At 40.9% G+C, this 21305-nt stretch overlaps 1 protein-coding gene across 1 annotated transcript in view; it reads right to left on the bottom strand.

The window, feature by feature from the left end:
* Positions 1 to 934: 934 nt before the first annotated feature.
* Positions 935 to 21305, bottom strand: part of PIGG (phosphatidylinositol glycan anchor biosynthesis class G (EMM blood group)) — a 59846-nt gene continuing 39475 nt past the window's right edge. Inside the window, exons 11-13 of the mRNA XM_089687444.1 lie at positions 19095 to 19404; positions 8303 to 8466; positions 935 to 5416 (exon numbers count right to left, since the gene is read on the bottom strand). Coding sequence (XP_089543570.1) covers positions 5191 to 5416; positions 8303 to 8466; positions 19095 to 19404 — 700 coding nt within the window. The 3' untranslated portion in view covers positions 935 to 5190. The remainder of the gene's footprint in view (positions 5417 to 8302; positions 8467 to 19094; positions 19405 to 21305) is intronic.

Here is a 21305-nt window from a genome sequence, read left to right as displayed (position 1 = left end):
GGTAACCCCAAGCTACACTCGGGAATACCCTGCAGCGTTGCTCTGGGACCCCTTTTGCACTTACCTTGTCCTTCGCTCCCGCGATATCCCCCCTCAGTGTCCCCGGCCATCTCCTCCGGCCGATGCCGGCATCCGTATTCCGGGGTTCCGTTCCCTGCGACGTCAGGACGTACGGGGAACGGAACCGGCGGGAAATTTAAAAATGTCAAAAGGTGACATTCACTAAAATCACATAGTATAACATTACAATATCAAACCATTTCACATACATTTTGTCCCTAGTGCTTTGTCCTGTGCCCTGCCTGCATATTTACTGTTCTTTCTGCCTGGAAACTGAGAAATGTCCATGGCGTCCAAAAAGCGTCCCTTTAGGTCAAAAGCGGTTTTAGACCAGCTGGAGAACAGCGATAGTAAATTAGAACCACTTTCAGAATTGAGTGATGATTCGTGGGGAAATTCGTTATCAGACACTGAAAACGATTTTACCACTTTGCTCCGTGATGTGCAAACTTGGCGCTCGATTTCAAATTTCAGTGTTTTTGGTTTGAGTATATTATTGAATTAAATGTATTATATTATTTTTTATGATTATTTATTAAAATATAATTTATGATTTCATGTTTCAAATTTTAACATGCGGGATGTTTACTAGACTTGTTCGGACAGTTTTCAGCCAGTTATTGCTAAAAATTACAGGCCTACAATAAAAAAAACATATTTCCATGCAAAAAAAGTACCGCTTTGAGCACAGAAATACTGACATAATCAGACCGCTAGGGAGGTTAAGTAAATCTCAAAGGAAAGTATTCATGAACTGTGTGAGGTGGAAAATGGCTGTGATGATGAATGACATCATTACAAAGTCATCACACAACCAACTTCTCAGCATAAGATGCTTCCTTCAAACTTGAGGAAAGTAAAAAGTCTCTGTAAATTAAAACAAACCCTTAATATTTTTATTGGTGCAAAACATTAGGGAAAAGGCAATGTTTTTGTTAATTATTATTAAAACCAGGTCACCATTTTATATAAAAGCAGAAAACTTTTTTTCAAAACACTGTACTTCTACAAATATACTAATATACAAATACATTAAAAAAAAAAAAATATTTACACTTTTTCCTAGAACATACATATTGACAGCCTCAAGTGTTTTAATGCGATATTACATTTCAAGTTTTATTTTACAAGCAATTCATTAGTTACTTCTACAATCTTGGAGACATGTCCAACATACTGAATCTATGTATTTCAGCAGTAGCCACAAGCGGACACAATTCTGCCGCACAATATTGCAATGCTAACAGGTGGGGGGATTTACTACACTAAAGCTTGACTCATAAGTGCATCCCTCACCTTCTCTAATACAATGGAATTATACCTGACACACTGACCACTTCTTAATTGTGCATTTGTTTGCAGTGAAGATCTGTCATATATGCGTTAAAAAAATCTGTTGAAGCTGGCTGCCTAGGATTCTGAGTGTAGGGGTTGCAAATACATGTGCAAATTATTTGCTAAATGAGAGGCTGCCCAATCTGTGTCCAAATGTCACTATTTTGCTTGATAAATGTCCTGCACAGAATTAAAAAAGAAGAGCAAAGCAAGTGCAAATGACTGAGACAAACAGTTTATAGTGGTGGTTTTATGGGATTGCAAGGATTGCAATTTTATAGAGATTTAAAGGTAGCTATGCTGCAAGAGCTTCTATACCATCTGAAAGCTGAACACTGTTAAAGTAAGTTAAAGGGGCTTTGGGACTTTTTACCTTTAGTCCACTTGGTGGAAAAGCCCTTTAATGTGGATACAATTATAACGGATAGGGCAACTGTTGCCCCTTCCCTTAAAGTGGTTGTAAACCCTTACATATACCCAGTGAAGTGACTAGCCTCAAGTGATGCACAGATGAAACAAATCTTACTACATACGTTGTATCTGATTATTTGCAGCTCTTTCTCCTTTATATTTATTCAAAGTGATTAATTTATACAGTTTGTCTGAGCTTTCAGAAAACAGGGTCAGGTAGCTGAAGTTACACTCAATGAGGAGATCTGGTTGGGGGGGGGGGGGAGGGAAGGGAAGGGACACCCCCCAACACACAGGAACAAAGCTGAGGTTGTCAATCACAAGCTGTGTGCTGGAAATCCCTCCCCATCACCTTTTTATTTCTTGGTGTCAGACCTGACTCGTGCAGATAACAGAGGAAAGAGGCAGCAGACAGAAATGACATTTAGTGCACTGAATTGAGATGAGTACAAACTATAGAAAGACATGCTTCAGGGGTTTCAGAAGTTTACAACTACTTAAACTGTTGGGAGCAAGACTATTGAAGTACTACAGGGCTAGCTGCAATCAGATTTTTGAAGCCTAACACAAGCTGGCCTCATAAAACCCTTTGCAGTTCAGTTGGTTTTATTGGCTAAGCTGGCCTACATTAGGAAGAGCAAAGCAGTAGTGTCTTCAGATCTGCATAGAGCTTTGCTCCAAAAAAAAAAAAAAACTTGATAAATAAAATCAAATCAGTGTTCAAATGCATTGCATATATTCTTTAAATAACATACACTACATTGCCAATAGTATTGGGACACTTGCTTTTACACACACATGAACTTTAATGGCATCCCAGTCTTAGTCCGTAGGGTTCAATATTGAGTTGGCCCACCCTTTACAGCTATAAAAGCTTCAACTCTCCTGGGAAGGCTGTCCACAAGGTTTATGAGTGTGTCTATGGGAATGTTTAACCATTCTTCCAGAAGCACATTTGTGAAGTCAGGCACGGATATCGGACAAGAAGTCCTGGCTCTCAGTCTCCGCTCTAATTCATCCCAAAGGTGTTCTATCGGGTTGAGGTCAGGACTCAATGGTATGTTGACGCCTTAAGAGTTTCCTTCAATGGAACTAAGGGGCCAAGCCCAAACCCTGAAAAACAACCCCACACCATAACCCCCCCCCTCCACCAAACTTTACACTTGGCACAGTGCAGTCAAGCAAGTACCATTCTCCTCCCCAGACAGAGAAGTGTGATTCATCACTCCAGAGAACACGTGTCCACTGCTCTAGAGTCTAATGGTGGCGTGCTTTACACCACTGCATCAGACGCTTTGCATTGCACTTGATGTAAGGCTTGGATGCAGCTGCTCGGCCATGGAAACCCATTTCATGAAGCTATCTACACCCTGTTGTGCTAATCTGAAGTTTGGAGGTCTTTAGCTAATGACTGTGCAGACATTTGGCGACTTCTGCACACTGTGCGATTCAGCATGTGCTGACAACGCTCTGTCATTTTAAGTGGCCTACCACATCATGGCTGAGTTGCTGATCTTCCCAGTTGCTTCTACTTTGTTATAACACCACTAACAGTTGTCTGTGGAATATTTAGTAGCAAGAAAATTTCATGGATGGACTTATAGCACAGATGGCAACCTATCACAGTACCACACTTGAATTCACTGAGCTCCTGAGAGCGACCCATTCTTTCACAAATGTTTGTAAAAGCAGTCTGCATGCCTAGGTGCCTAACTTTATACTTCTGTGGCCATGGAGGGGATTGGAACACCTGAATCCAAAGATTTGGGAGGGGTGTCCCAATACATTTGGCAATATAGTGTATGTGGATGAGGTAAACTAAGGTCATTATAAACCAAAAGAAAAAAAAAATTAAAATACAATGTTTCTGTTCATTTGTATGTATAAAATTACTATGCCATCAGCTATTGTGTGATAATGCATTTCACAATAAATAAAATCCAAGTCTTTTTAATCTTGGTGTAAAAACATTTTGTCCTAAAGTGCAGTGCTTTAATAAGAAAATCTTCAGTAGGTCGGACATCTTTTTTTTCCAAACACACATTACAGACACTGTTTTATACCTTAATGGACAAGTTCACTTTTAGTTAAATAAAAATTCACCACCCTCCGTAGCCCCCTAACCTAAATTAACCAAGAAACCCCCTTAACCAGCTGCGTAATTACCTCAGGCACAGAGCTGGGCCTCCGCCAGGCCGCACACTTCCTCTATTCCTCATAGACTTAACTGAGCCTTGGTCACAAAGTCTCCAGTCCTGGAGATGCATCTAATGCCAACGTTTTCTGCATATAGAATGTAAAGAGCAGATGAGCGTGCAGGCATCGTGCCATGCTGAGGTAAGTTAAAGTGATTGTGAACCCTCACCTTGTAAAACAACCCATTCAGTTTAAAATAGAAATGAAAGGCAAAACATTTGTGTATAGATATTAAAAAAACCCATTATACAAATAAACATTATAAATACCCTTTTTTTTTTTCTATAAGTGATCACATACCCTCTGTTCTCAGCTGCATAAGACATGGGGAAGGAGACACACAGGGATATTCCCAGTTAAAAGAAGTGCAGGGGGTGGAGTGTCAGGACAAGCCTGATCATTGGAGGAGAGCACACTGAGTTCCCAGCACAGCTAGAGAACTGACCACACCATGCTCGACTACCTAGAATGGCCAGTTTTTAGGATCCATGCACACTGGGCGTTTTAATAACGCTGGTAATGTTAGCTTTGTAAAGTCACATTAATAACGCAGGTTTTTCAGCATTTTTGCATTAGCGTTTAGTGACGTTTTTTAGAGGGTTTTTTTTTTTTGGTCAAAAAAACAGCCAAAGTTCTGGGTTTTTTTTCAGCCAAAAAATGCCCCTGCCAAAAAAGCGGATTACAGTCTATGAGTGCATGGACACATAGGATAACATGCTGGGGAGTTTACTGGCTGTACAGCTGCTGTTTTTGGCTTTTGACGTTTTCTTCTACAAACGTCCAGTGTGCATGAGGGCTTAATAGGAAAGCAATGTGACTGCCAGGAACACCAGGAGTTTCAATACAAAGAGAACAGGATAGTTTTTCATACAAGTACATGGTACTTATCAGGAATATGAAATGTTGGGTTTACATATTCTTTAACAGCTGGATGGGAAGTTTCTAGGCTAGGGGACTAGATTTCTACATCTTGCGCTAAAACTACTCTTGTCCTTTAAGCATGTAACAGGGGGTACGATCAGGATCTCCTTATGCACCTAGAAATATTTTGTAACCTTTTATTACATTAGTTACACTTGCACATATATAAAGGTTCATCAAAAAACAAATGCAAAGTTCCTTTACAGTTTATAAAAATAGAACAAAGCCATCTCAGCTTCTCCGATTCTGAATCTTCACTGAGACACCTCAGCCTTCAGATTTATTAACTTGATTCTTATCTACAGCAATGAACACTGCACAAACTACTGCCGAGATAGACAGATGTATCACTTCATAGAGCAACTTTGGAGAAAAAACACTCCATATAAACAAGTGGTAACGAAGAGCTGTCACCAGAAGAATGTACACGGTGACCGGTAGGGAGCGAATTATTGCGTAGCAGTAACAACCATGAGCAACAGAAGTGGAATTCCTGGAAGAGAGCAAGGTTAAGTTGGTTATTACTTTTAGTTAGATCACCAACATAGCAGACAGTACAGAAATGCATTATTCTGACACACATTCTTTTTTTTCCCCCATTTGATCATGATCAATGAATGTAATGAATAAATATTAATGCATTTAAAAAGTGTGCATGCGTATATATATATATATATATATATATATATATATATATATATATATATATATATATATGAAAATAAACACACACACTGCTCAAAAAAATTAAAGGGACACTGAAAACATATCAGATCTCAATGGGGAAAAAATATCATGCTGTATATCAATACTGATATGAACTGGGTGATGTGTTAGGAATGTAAGGATGCCACATCGTTTGATGCAAATGAAAATTATCAACCTACAGAGGACTGAATTCAAAGACACCCCAAAAATCAAAGTGAAAAAATTATGCAACAAGCTAGTCCATTTTGCTGAAATTTAATTGCAGCAACTCATAATGGTACTCAGTAGTTTGTATGGCCCCCACGTGTTTGTATGCAAGCCTGACAACGTTGGGGCATGCTCCTAATGAGATGGATGGTGTCCTGGGGTATTTCCTCCCAGATCTGGACCAGGGCATCATTGATCTCCTGAACAGTCTGAGGCGCAACCTGGCGGCATCCCGATACCTAATGGCAGTCAGGGTACCATTTAATCCAACTGTTATTCAGCATCTCTGTGTCAAAGAAAACCCAATAGTGCAGATGTTTTCTATTAGAAAATTCTTCCTTCTTTCACAAGTGTTTTTTAACTTTCGGGGGAGAAAGTATAATTTGGCATCTGGGGTTATCACTTATTATATTAGCATTTAGTAGCATACCGATACATTTACTTACTAGTCAGGGTACCATTGTCTAGCCTGTAGAGGTCTGTACGTCCCTTCATGGATATGCCTCCCCAGACCATCATTGACCCACCACCAAAATGGTCATGTCAAACGATGTTACAGACAGCATAACAATCTCCATGGCTTCTCCAGACCCTTTCACGTCTGTCATATGTGCTCCAGGTGAACCTGCTCTCATCTGTGAAAAGCACAGGGCGCCAGATGCAGATGAAATTCATTAACAACCCCCTCTGCTACTTAAATGACCAGATCAATATCCCAGGAGTTCAATTGACTTGATGCTATACTCTGATTAAAAAGAGTGTTCCTTTAATTTTTTTGAGCAGTGTGTAATCTCCACTGTTATTACAGCATGCCTTTCATTAGAAAAATATTTAACCTGTCGTTGCTGGCCTTCTTCTTGACTGTGTTTGGCTTCAACAGTTTCGGCTCAGCAACAAAAAACCCAGAGCATTTGAAAGGAACCCATACCTGGAATTGTTGGGTATTTAGCTTGCCTCCAAACAGCTGAATAGAGCAGTGAGGGAAAGAAGAAACAATGAGCATATGTTGTTGGGTATGGGGGAGTTTAGTGACCCCTTTTTGTGTCCTGCGTGTATGTCCACTCCATTTTATGCGTGCTGTAAAGGAGATGGGCAAACAGCCTTCACTGCCTGGACAAGCAACGACTCCAGAGTCTGTATACTCCAGTAGAGCAATGGCAGACATACAGAAGGATAATGTAATACTGTAAAGGAGGGAAGCTGTAAGAGGGTAATGCAACACTTTGAGTAGAGATGATAGAGAGGTGTTACATGAGCCATGAGGGTATAAAGCTGAATGTACAGAGGAAGCCTCCAGTACAGCTGACTGAATACAGAAGGTGTCCTTCTGCAAAACAGAGCTGGGAGGGTAAACTGAACACTGAGAAAGACAGCAAACAGGGAGTTTAAGAATACCCAAAGCCAAACGGGTGCAAGAAGACTTCAGGATTGCTGATGGGAAGCTTGAAATGCTTCACAAACAATGCTGAATATAAAGAAAGGTCACTTAGCAGTAGACACAATGTGCACATATTTGTAAAAAGGAGGACATAAAAGTTTTCTATAGGCAGAAGTGGTGTATGGAGGTCATGACAGAGGGAAGTATGTGTAGAGCAGCATTGTGGAGGGTATGACAGTGACTGGCAGGAGTACTGCACATTTGCTTTCTTGCTATCTTCAATTTCTTTGTTATGCTACAATTTAACTTGCTAAAGTATAATTTACAGTGTCATTAGAGATGGTTATACATGAAAATTCCAGTATATCAGCAGTTTATGAAATATTCACACCAGCCCTTCTGGCACCAACAACCATGCCACACTCAGTCACCTAAACCCCCCTTTTTTCCTCATTCTATGCTTGGTTTGAACTTCAGCGAGTCGTCTTCACCATGTCTAGATGCCTAAATGCATTGAGTTACTGTCATGTGATTGGCTGATTAGCAATTTGTGTTACCAAGCAATTGAACAGATGTACTTAATAAAGTGGCGGGTGAGTGAATATAGAATAATAGATATTAAACATGGAAGCTATAGAGTATATGAGTGTATGACACTTTAGTGTATTTTTAATAAAAATATTGAGCATTGATATTTTTTGCATTCCATGTGTCTTTTGCATTAAAAAAATACTATGATTCCAGAGGTCCTAAGCAGTTTTTCCAAGTCTATAATGTGCATTTTATTGTGTATATGAAAGGAAAAACTGAGCAGACAGCAAAGGGGAAAAACAGGATGGTTAACATCAGCTGCTTTTCAGTGCTATGGTGCCAGCCTAATAAATCTCAGAGTCCAACATTGTTGAACGCAAACTCCATAGGTACGCAAAGAACCCCAACCAATGAGTCATGCTTCAGAAATTCTGCTTTAAACAACAGTCCATGTGACCCATGTTGTAAAAGAAGGGAATCACACCACTACAATGGCATTTCACATTTCTTAATACCTGAGATATTTTTCTATAATTGCATAAAAAGTATATTTACCAGTTAGTTTCAGCACTGAGGTGATAAAGCAGGTGCATAGTCCAAAGGAGGGGCCCGCTATATGTCACAAAAACAGTTAGGAAAATAGCTGGATACTCAACATAGTTATCTAGTCCCACAAAGCCAGCCGATATATCTACAGTACTTATAGTATTTGAGTTACCCTGAAAAAAAGTAAAAAGGATGCAAAAAAAAAAACAAATTAAAGAGATTCTGTATAAAACACACAGGTATTATTAAACTTTTGCGTTAGCAGCTGGTTTATATTATACATATGTTTTGCTGTAACACCAGACTATATATATATATATATATATATATATATATATATATATATATATATATATATATATATATATACACACATACACACACACACACATACACACAGTGGGGATCGAAAGTTTGGGCACCCCAGCTAAAAATTTGTATTAATGTGCATAAAGAGGCCAAGGAAAGATGGTAAAATCTCCAAAAGGCATCAAATTACAGATTAGACATTCTTATAATATGTCAAAAGTTAGATTTTATTTCCATCATTTACACTTTCAAAATAACAGAAAACAAAAAAATGGCGTCTGCAAATGTTTGGGCACCCTGCAGAATTTATAGCATGCATTGCCCCCTTTGCAAAGCTGAGACCTGCCAGTGTCATGGATTGTTCTCAATCATCGTCTGGGAAGACCAGGTCAATCTCAAAGGTTTTAAATGCCCAGACTCATCTGACCTTGCCCCAACAATCAGCACCATGGGTTCTTCTAAGCAGTTGTCTAGAAAACTGAAAATAGTTGACGCTTACAAAGCTGGAGAAGGCTATAAGAAGATAGCAAAGCGTTTTCAGATGTCAATATCCTCTGTTCGGAATGTAATTAAGAAATGGCAGTCATCAGGAACAGTGGAAGTTAAAGCAAGATCTGGAAGACCAAGAAAAATATCAGACAGAACAGCTCGCAGGATTGTGAGAAAAACAATTCAAAACCCACGTTTGACTGCACGATCCCTCCAGAAAGATCTGGCAGACACTGGAGTTGTGGTACACTATTCCACTATAAAGAGATACTTGTACAAATATGGTCTTCATGGAAGAGTCATCAGAAGAAAACCTCTTCTACGTCCTCACCACAAAAATCATCATTTGAACTTTGCAAATGAACATATAGACAAGCCTGATGCATTTTGGAAACAAGTTCTGTGGACCGATGAGGTTAAAATTGAACTTTTTGGCCAGAATGAGCAAAGGTACGTTTGGAGAAGAAGGGGCACAGAATTGAATGAAAAGAACCTCTGTCCAACTGTTAAGCATGGGGTTGGATCAATCATGCTTTGGGGTTGTGTTGCAGCCAGTGGCACAGGGAACATCTCACGAGTAGAAGGGAAAATGGATACAATAAAATTTCAGCAAATTTTGGATGGTAACTTGATGCCATCTGTGAAAAAGCTGAAGTTAAAGAGAGGATGGCTTCTACAAATGGATAATGATCCTAAACACACCTCGAAATCCACGGGGGATTACATCAAGAGGCGTAAACTGAAGGTTTTGCCATGGCCTTCACAATCTCCTGACCTCAACATAATTGAAAATCTATGGATAGACCTTAAAAGAGCAGTGCGTGACAGACAGCCCAGAAATCTCAAAGAACTGGAAGACTTTTGTAAGGAAGAATGGGCAAAGATACCTCAAACAAGAATTGAAAGACTCTTGGCTGGCTACAAATAGCATTTACAAGCTGTGATACTTGCCAAAGGAGGCAGTACAAGATATTAACTCTGCAGGGTGCCCAAACTTTTGCAGACGACATTTTTTTGTTTTCTGTTATTTTGAAAGTGTAAATGATGGAAATAAAATCTAACTTTTGTTGACATATTATAAGAATGTCTAATCTGTAATTTGATGCCTTTTGGAGATTCTTCCATCTTTTCTTGGCTTCTTTATGCACAATACAAATTTTTAGCTGGGGTGGCCAAACTTTCGATCCCCACTGTGTATATATATATATATATATATATATATATATATATATATATATATATATATATATATATATATGTGTATACATGAAAATTAAAGTGGTTCTAAAGCCTAAACATTTTTTACCTTAATGCATTCCTTGCATTTAGGTAAAAAAAAGTTTAGACATCGGTATTGGCCCCTCATACCTCCTTATACTTACAGTGGGGCAAAAAAGTATTTAGTCAGCCACCAATTGTGACAATCACATTGGCTGATTTGGAAAGAATTTATTTGCAAATTATGGTGGAAAATAAGTATTTGGTCACCTACAAACAAGCAAGATTTCTGGCTCTCACAGACCTGTACCTTCTTCTTTAAGAGGCTCCTCTGTCCTGCACTCATTACCTGTATCAATGGCACCTGTTTGAACTTGTTATCAGTATAAAAGACACCTGTCCACAACCTCAAACAGTCACACTCCAAACTCCACTATGGTAAAGACCAAAGAGCTGTCGAAGGACACCAGTAACAAAATTGTAGACCTGCACCAGGCTGGGAAGACTGAATCTTCAATAGGCAAGCAGCTTGGTGTGCACAAATCAACTGTGGGAGCAATAATTAGAAAATGGAAGACATACAAGACCACTGATAATCTCCCTCGATCTGGGGCGCCACGCAAGATCTCACCCCGTGGGGTCAAAATGATCACAACAACAGTGAGCAAAAATCCCAGGACCACACGGGGGGACCTAGTGAATGACCTGCAGAGAGCTGGGACCAACGTAACAAAGGCTACCATCAGTAACACACTACGCCGCCAGGGACTCAGATCCTGCAGTGCCACACGTGTCCCCCTGCTTAAGCCAGTACATGTCCGGGCCCGTCTGAAGTTTGCTAGAGAGCATTTGGATGATCCAGAAGAGGATTGGGAGAATGTCATATGGTCAGATGAAACCAAAATAGAACTGTTTGGTAGAAACACAACTCGTCGTGTTTGGAGAGAGAATGCTGAGTTGCATCCAAAGAACACCATACCTACTGTGAAGCATGGAGGTGGCAACATCATTCTTTGGGGCTGTTTCTCCGCAAAGGAACCAGGACGACTGATCTATGTACAGGACAGAATGAATGGGGCCATGTATCGTGAGATTTTGATTGCAAACCTCCTTCCATCAGCAAGGGCATTGAAGATGAAACGTGGCTGGGTCTTCCAACATGACAATGATCCCAAACATACCGCCCGGGCAACGAAGGAGTGGCTTCGTAAGAAGCATTTCAAGGTCCTGGAGTGGCCTAGCCAGTCTCCAGATCTCAACCCCATAGAAAACCTTTGGAGGGAGTTGAAAGTCCGTGTTGCCCAGCGACAGCCCCAAAACATCACTGCTCTAGAGGAGATCTGCATGGAGGAATGGGTCAACATACTAGCAACAGTGTGTGCCGACCTTGTGAAGACTTACAGGAAACGTTTGACCTCTGTCATTGCCAACAAAGGATATATAACAAAGTATTGAGATTATCTTTTGTTATTGACCAAATATTTATTTTCCACCATAATTTGCAAATAAATTCTTTCCAAATCAGCCAATGTGATTGTCTGGATTTTGTTTCTCATTTTGTCTCTCATAGTTGAGGTCTACCTATGATGCCAATTACAGGCCTCTCTCATCTTTTTAAGAGGGAGAACTTGCACAATTGGTGGCTGACTAAATACTCTTTGCCCCACTGTACCTGTGCCCTCATTCTATCCAGCACTGTGCAAGTCTGCATCTCTTCTCTTCCCTCACTTCTATTGGCTCCCACTGCTGTCACTCTAGTGAGGTCGGAGCAGGGGGGAGATGAGTCCTGCTGTCTGTGTCATCAGACGCAGCAGTGGAGCTCAGGAGCAGGCCCGCATGACTGCATCCATGGGAAGCGGCTTCCTATTGAGAGCACCAGCCATAGAGAAGGAACCAGGCATGATAGTGGGGGACACGAGAAGAGAAGGTTCAGGCCCACTCTGTGCAATTCTATTGCAGCGTAGGTAAGTTTAGACATATTTCTTTTTTTTTCCTTTTTTTTAATTCCTTTACAACCACTTTAACACTAAAGTTTACACCAAGATAACCCTATTATGTATTATTTCTGTAAAAGTACAGGGTTTCTATTGCAACCTACCCCACCACTGCGCCATGGTTTACACTTTTACCAACTAATTCTTGTATCTCCCAAATATGAAAGTAAAAGTAAAGTGATATTAAACGCTCAGTTTAAGCACTTTCAGCATATGATATACTCACAGAGTATGCAGCTTCTTTATCTTCTAATCCTTGCCTATGTTGCAGTTGATCTGCAGATAGATGACCATTTTTTCATGTCACTAGTAAAAAACTGAGGCAGGCTTCAAGTGTGAGGAGTCATACTGGGCTGTCTTTACAGGTTTGTTTAGCTAATGCCAAATCTCCTGAAGACAGCAGCAAAACCCAATGTACCTGAATACTAAATCATACACTACATGACCCAGGATAAGAAAGGGAGATTTGAAGTGAGAAATATGTCATGTGGGAGAGATATCAATTCTGTTTTCCATCTGGTTATAACAACCTCCAATACCCACACTTTGGATATGTGGATAACAGTTATCAGGATATTTTTGAAACCCACCCTTGCCCCTAACCCAGACATCTTGCTGGTCAAAGATGGGGACAAATTTTCATACCATCATGGACTTCTAGGCTGCAATGTTTTTAAGATGGAAAAGTAGGATGAGGCCTTCTTCTCAGAAGAACATCTTGGCCACTGTGACTGGGAAAGATGACTGCTCTTTTACCCTGTTACGTCCTTGATCATTTTGCCCAAAGTTTTTTCAAATGGGCATGAACCTGTAACTGCCAATGCCACAAGGGACTTTTTGGAAACATGGTCTGCAGACCAGCACTTTTTAGTTCAATAGTTGCAAAGCTAATGGGAAAGATGCAGTGAGTCAAATCCAGCAAGGCATCATATAGGGACTTGCCGTTATTAAACTATCTGGTCCAGCCAATCACAAAAGGTATTAAGTTGATCCCTTTGTACTTAAATCCTGATGCAGGACACTAGCCCACACAGCAGAAGTCAGAGTCACCCAGAGATAAACAAACTTTGGCTTGAGAAGAGAATCCGTGTGAGTCAAGAATTTAGCAAGGTTTTCCATCTTTTTGTCCTCTGGGTCCTTAATGGGTGCACAATCTGTCACCAGGGTGATCTTCGTCCCAAATAGGATAGAACACTAGTAGACCCAACATAGGCAAAAGTGACCACTTCTTTACCAATTTCTCAGCGAAAGAGTAAATACTGTCAAAACTTTTTGTAACAGGGAATGTCTTGTTATAGTGCTTCAATGTCATAGAAACAGCGTCATCAAATTCTTGAAAGGAACGACATTAGAAGTGTGCGTTTGTTTCTGAACACAGATTCAGGAGTCTTACGCTGTAAGTTGTGGACAGATCCTCAAACCTGAATATCTGAGCCATGATTTCAATTAGGTAGTCCATGGCTCTTTCCTGGTGAGAGCACCTTCCCTCAGAGATCTTTTGCTAAGGCAGCCAACATATTAGTCTTTTTTTTGTTCAACCAGTGGGTAGAATGAAAATAATGACCTGACTTACTCCCGCTGAGTTATTGTAATCTGACAATGGGGAAACTTCCCTGCTGTCAAAATGCACTGATTAGTGCTGCCTGCAGCACTGGTCAATCAGGGAAAACCCGACAGGGCGGTTGTACAAAACTCGATTGGTAGATCGAGTTCTGTACAACCACCCTGCCCAAACATGGATTGAAATTCAGCCAGTCCCTACTGAAATGGCTGAATTTTGATCCATGCATGGCCGGCTTAGCTGATGACTTAATTGAAGACTCTGGAGAAAGCACATGTTCTGACCTTGGGAGGGCAGAGATATCAGGAATAGAAATGGGTTTCTTATGAAAGCCCCTGTGGACTTGATGGTCTAGTTTCCCAATGAGCCAAACCAGAACCCTTTCAGGATGGGGGTTAGGCACTGTGATCGAGAGACTTTTGCCACTGCCACACCTTTCAGAAAGGGGTCTTAGTGGGTCATACTGAGTCTACCTGACCATTAGCAATGCTGGTGTTTCAATGCACACAGAGAGAATAATTAATATACTGTCAAAGTCATCATCACCATGGCAACTTCCATTATTTATTTCAGGTACTTTTATAGCGCCGTCAATTTACGCAGCGCTTTACATACACACACACATTATATATATAGTACATTCACATAAGTCCCTAACCCTCAAGGGGCATACAATCTAAGGTCCCTAACTCACATTCACATACAACGGCCAATTTAGACAGGATCCAATTAACCTACCAGCATGTCTTTGGAGTGTGGGAGGAAACCGGAGTACCCGGAGGAAACCCACGCAGGCACAGGGAGAACATGCAAACTCCAGGCAGGAGGTGCAATGGCTGGGATTCGAACCAACGACCCTAGTACTGCCAGGCGGAAGTGCTAACCATTTAGCTACTGTGCTGCCCATTCTTCCTATTCTAAGATATATGGACTGTTTAAAATAAACAGGAGCCCAAAACAGAGGTAGATCACTTGCCACAGCCCCCGAGTCTGAAACACAACAGTCTGAAATGTTGCTGTGCAAACAAATGTTAAACAGAAAAGTAATACCCTTCTGGCCTTTAAATTGGACTTTAGGCTACTAGGCCTATGTACTATGTAGCCCTAGAGCAGTGGTGGGCAACCTTTTTTTTCAACTGAGCCAAATCTTGCCAAAACCACGATTGAAATTTATTTTGAGAGCCACATTTTTAAAACTGAAAATACATCCCCCATATAGTAATTCATCCCCCCATATAGTAATTCATCCCCCCATATAGTAATTCATCCCCCCTATAGTAATTCATCCCCCCTATAGTAATTCATTCCCCATATTGTGTCAATTCACTTACCTTTGCTCCGCGCGTTCCTCTCGCCGTGTTCCCGCGCCGTTCCGGTCTTCAGGGCGGACTGTGAGAGGAGAGGAGTTCGTCACGCTGCCCCGCCTACATCCTGACAGCCAATGTTTGCCACGCTCCGCGGGCCGGATTAAAAGGTTCGCCGGGCCGTATACGGCCCGCGGACCGTAGTTTGCCCATTGCTGGGCTAGCTGCAGAGTCCTGACTTTTGGGGCGGCCGCCCGAGAGGAGGGAGGGAGGGGAGCGGGTGCCCGGCCCACAGAAGAGCCGCATTAAATTGTGTAAGAGCCGCATGTGGCTCGCGAGCCGCGGCTTGCCGATCACTGCCCTAGAGCAAATGATCTGCAAAGGCTTTAGTGAAACTCCAAGGTTTAGGAGCCTGGTGTGACTTTGTCTACAGCATAGCATTTATATCTTCAATCTTGAACCAGCAGCACGGTGTGGAGAGATGTGCTCCTTAAAATACTAAGCAATGGTCACAAAGACAGAAGAGCCTGGGGACTATAGGGAAGGAATCAGCAGAAGGAAGCAAATCTGCAGAAACTGGACGGCTATCTGAAACAGTCAAGTGGTACACCTGGAGAAGACTGCCTGTGTAGGAGGATATCTAAGTGTCTAAGTGTCTATCTCAGGCAAATATACCTACTTGTCTACTGTGTTCCCCAAATAACGCTGGGAAAAACACATTTAGGCAAGCAAAGGATTTAGCAGATTTATTTTATTAGCTTGCATTATTTACTCACAAATTCATTACTTCACATGGAATGATTCATATAAGTTTCCCAATATTTGATCCATGGCCCTATTACAGTTCTATGCACAGTGCAAAATTGTATTGTGGCACATTCAATTGCAACCCTTACACATTTACTAACACCATGAACAACTGTTAATTTCACTTTAGCATGGTAAAATCATAATAGACATATAAATACTTTAGGTCAATTACAGTGCCTTGAAAAAATATTCATACTCTGTGAAATTTTCCACATTTTGTTATGTTACTACCAAAAACATAAATGCATTTTATGTGATAGACCAACACAAAGTGGCACATAATTGTAAAGTGGAAAGAAAATGCTAAATGGTTTTCAAAAATTTTTTACAAATAAATATCTGAAGAGTGTGTCGTGCATTTGTATTCAGCCTCCTGAGTTAATACTTTATAGAACCACATTTTGCTGCAATTACAACTGCAAGTCTTCTTGGGTATGTCTCTACCAGCTTTACACATCTACAGAGTGAAATTTTTGCCCATTTTTCTTTGCAAAATAGCTCAAGCTCTGTCAGAAGGATGGAGAGCATCTGTGAACAGCAATTTTCGAGTCTTGCCATAGAGTCTCAATTGGATTTCGGTCTGAACTTTGACTGGGCCATTCTAACACATGAATATGCTTTGATCTAAACCATTCCATTGTAGCTCTGGCTGTATGTTTAGGGTCGTGGTCCTGCTGGCTCCTCCCTATTCTAAAGCTTTTGCAGACTCTAACAGGTTTTCTTCTAAGATTATCCTGTATTTAGTTCCACCAATCTTCCCATCAACTCAGCTTCCCTGTCCCTGCTGAAGAAAAGCATTGCCAAAACATGATGCTGCCACCATGTTTCACGGTGGGCATGATGTGTTCAGGGTGATGTAGTTCAATGCAGTGGTGTTCGTTTTCCACAATACATTGCGCTTTGCTTTTAGGCCAAAAAGTTCAATTTTGGTCTCATCTGACCAGAGCACCTTCTTCCACATGTTTGCTGTGTCCCCCACATGGCTTCTCGCAAACTGCAAACAGGACTTCTTATGGTTTTGTTTCAACAATGGCTTTCTTCTTGCCATTCTTCCATAAAGGCCAGATTTGTAGAGTGCACAACTAATAGTTGCCCTGTGGACAGATTCTTCCACCTAAGCTATGGATCACTGCAGCTCCTCCAGAGGTACCATGGGCCTCTTGGTTGCTTCTCTGATTAATGCTCTCCTTGCCCGACCTGTCAATTTAGGTGGACAGCCATGTCTTGGTAGGTTTGCAGTTGTGCCATACTCTTTCCATTTTCAGATGATGGATTGAACAGTGCTCTGGGAGATGTTCAAAGCTTGTATTAATTGTTATAACCTAGCCCTACAATAAAATTCTTCACAATTTTATCTCTGACCTGTCTGGTGTGTTCCTTGGCCTTCATGATGCAGTTTGTTCACTAATGTTCTCTAACAAACCTCTGAGGGCTTCACAGAAAAGCTGTATTTATGCTGAGATTAAATTACACACAGGTGGCCTCTATTTACTAATTAGGTGAATTCTGAAGGCAATTGGTTCCACTAGATTTTAGTAAGGGGTATGAGAGTAAAAGGATGCTGAATACATCTGCACGTCACACTTTTCAGATATTTGTAAAAAAATTTGAAAACCATTGATAATTTTCCTTCCACTTCACAATCATGTGCCACTTTGTGTTGGTCTATCCCATAAAATCCTATTAAAATACTTTTACATTTTTGGTAGTAAAATGACAAAATGTGGAAAATTTCAAGGGGTATGAATACTTTTTCAAGGCACTGTAAATGAACTACATTGCAGTGTGGAATGTTGTGGTTCATTGTCCTGTAATATAGGGCACACTACTACTTGGTGGAGCCATGATGACCTGAAGACACACAGGTTGACCTTTTTTTTACTAGATCATGCCTACTTATATTGACTGCTGTGCTCACTGATCCACCTTCACATGAATTAAACTTCACTTTTTAAGAAAAAATAATAAATGCCCATTTTTCTGCAGGTAAAAAAATGTGCATTTACTATATTTTTTTTTCTGCTATCAGCAGATTGCTGGTGTCATGCAGGAGTCCAGCACACTGTGATTGTAAGCTGTTTGCGCATACCTTGTACAGGCAGACAGTTTTACACTGACATGCAGACTCAAATGAACTACCACAGCTCTCAACAGCACCGGGGTAGTTTATTAAGAACTACAAACTGACATCTGCAAAGGATGTCAGTACTTGTAGTTCATTCACAGAGGTCTGTGAATGAATGATGCAGCCGAATGAGCTTAGCCCCACATGGCCGCACTGTTTTCAAAAAGTGACAGCTGGTATGGGGAACCTCTCCCTGTACTGCTGTCACAGGAAGAGAGGGCAGTGGGTGGCTGTTGCAGCAGTGGGAACATGTTACATGTTCCTCCCTAAAAACAGGTGGAACATGTAACATGTTCCCAAAGGTGAACTTATCCTTTAACTGACATGCTATACTAAGACTCCAAAGATCTTACTCATGATTGCTTTAACATGCCACTACACCAATAACACTAGAGACGGTAGCCATTTTCTGTGCAAGAATGCAGGTCCCGGATCTATCAGATTACTGGATTTTACCCACCCAATGCCAGCTTCCAATTAACAGCTTAGACTCCCAGCAGGTTTAATTCTAAAGTACACAAAACAATACTGAAGTTGCCAGAATGTGTGCAGTACATGCATATCAAAGTGAATTATACTGTGAAGTTAATCTGCGTGGAAGCCCACTGGCTGCACTGATGGTTTTACAGTCTGTGAATGTTTCACAGAATGCGAAGTACAGAGTCATTCTTATATCACTCATCTATTGCTTTATGCCTCTGTTTTATCTGGTGCCATCTCAGCACTGCAGCAGACCGTGGCCTAACATTCTGCCTTATTACGAATTCCCATACTTGTTTTTAGTGGGGGGTTTTCCTGTATAGTCAAAATAGTGCAACTCTTTCCAATTAATTCTCTTCACACTATTCCCCAAATAAATTTACTTGACATATGTTAGTTTCAAATAAAACTCTACCTACAGCTTCCTCCTCTTATGTAGTAGTGATGTATGCAGAAAATAAAACCAGACAACTGCCTATTTCTCTTTCCAGTTACACACACAGCAACTTACCTGAAAGAAGAAAAAAGCCTGTCCAAACCAATAATGCATTATCGTGATTTCAGCAGCATCGTATTTCAAGATCTTCCAGATGAACATAGTGAAAATAAGCTGAATCAACAGGCAGAAAACCAGAACTACAAGGTTGTGTGGTCTAAACAAAAGGGCTGCTAGCAAAATAAGTCCACTATAAATTTCCCATAAGCCAACAGCTTTAGCTTTTGAATCTGCATTTAGAACATGTGATGTCAAGAGGTCCTTTATGCCAGTGATAAGAATTCCAAGGACAAATATGTACACAAAACGAGCTTCTGTAATTCCCCTAAAAACAATGATATACAGAATGAATATTTATAAAACACTACAAACATACTGTATATACAACTAGAAAAGTGTGCCCAATTCTCTGAACAGATAATTTATATAATTGAAGCTAATTTGTGTGTTTTTTAAGCAGGGACTGGCCAAGATTCAATCCATCTATGGGCAAGCTGGTTGTACTGTTAATTGGTTGATCCATCAATTGACTTCAGTACAACCAGACTATTTGATTTTTTGCATTTGAATACCGCCACCAGCTATAGCCGTTAGCAGTGATCATTGTGTTCTGCCGACAGGGAAGGCTCTCCTCTGGCAGAACAAAATAGCACTGCGGGAGTGATACCCCCATTAACACTGACTGTATTGATGGGGAATTGAGTGATTTTCTTTCCTGCGACCTCAGGAAAATTGCATCATCTATGGCTTGCCTAAGAGTGAGATAAAATCGTTACTTGACATATGCAGCTAGTTATGTGCTTTGCATAGAAATATTGGGGATATGGTTACATTATGGCTGTGCCAAAGCCACAGAGCTGTGCACTATGGTTCCAAGTGGACCTCACAAATATGGAGAATGTTTGCTAATACATAATGTAGACAAAAAGTTAGCATGGCCGTCTGGACTGCAACGTATAAGCTACAACGATATGACCATGTTAGCATATGTCTTATTAAAATGGTAATGGTGTGGACATGAAATTGTGTTACATATTTACATATTGTGAACAAATTTTTAGATTCACGTGCATAATTCTATATACTGTACAGTACTTGTGTATGACAATTGACATTAAAGGGTTAGCTCACCTATGCATTACAGCATCCCTAGCATGCAGTGCTTCTTTTTGTAAAATAATGCTTAACTTTCAAGCTGCTTTTTCCTTTTGGACTCCCCTCTCCATCCTGCCTATATGGCAGGGCATACACACCATTGGATGCACGACCCCAGCACCTCCAAACGAGCACTCAGCTGCTCCCTACCATGCACAGTCCCGCTCCCTCTCAACAGTGGATGATCTCAGAATTCGGCATGGGTGAAAGAGAGCAGATTGTGCATTTGTGGGAAGGAAATGAAACCGAGTGCTTTTTTGTGAGGTCCTGGGGCCACAAGAAAGCTTTGCAACAACTACTGAAATTTAGCTCAGGTGCATCTCATTTCTCCTGATCCTTGCTGAGATGTTTTTACATCTTGACTGGACTCCACCTGTGGAAAATTAAACCGACTGGACATGAATGAAAAGGCACACACCTCTCTATAAAACGCCTCACAGCTGACAATGCATACTATATCAGAGCAAAAGCCATAAGGTCAAAGGAACTGCCTGCAGTGCTCAGAGATAAGATTATTGCAAAGCACAAATCTGGGGAAGACTACAAAAAATTTCTGCTGCACCGAATGTTCCCAAGGGCACAGTGGCCTCCATAATTCTCAAATAAAAGAAATTTGGCACAACCAGGACTCTTCCAAGAGCTGGTCACCCAGCCAAACTGGGCAGTTGGGGGACAAGGGCCTTAGTAAGAGAGGTGACCAAAACCCGATAGTCACTCTGAATGAGCTCCGGAGATCCTGTGTGGAGATGGGACAAAGTTCCAGAAGGACAACCATCACTGCAGCCCTCCACTGATCTGGGCTTTATGGCAGAGTGGCTAGACAGGAACCTCTCCTCAGTGCAAAAAAAAAAAATTAAAGCCCATTTGGAGTTTGCAAAAAAGCACCTGAAGGACTCTCAGACTGTGAGGAACAATATTCTCTGGTTTGATGAAACCAAGATTGAACTGTTTGGCCTCAATTCTAAATGTTATGTCTGGAAGAAACCAGGCACACCATCACAACAGTGAAGCATGGTGGTGGCAGCATCATGCAGTGGGGGTGATTTTCAGCATCAGGGACTGGGAAACTGG

This window comes from Staurois parvus, unplaced genomic scaffold, assembly GCF_062004578.1.
Source record: "Staurois parvus isolate SC_StPar_1 unplaced genomic scaffold, SC_StPar_1.0 ptg000425l, whole genome shotgun sequence".
NCBI classification, from domain to species: Eukaryota; Metazoa; Chordata; class Amphibia; order Anura; family Ranidae; genus Staurois; species Staurois parvus.
The sequence above is the reverse complement of the archived record's forward strand: the minus strand, read 5'-3'. Positions and strand labels throughout refer to the sequence as shown.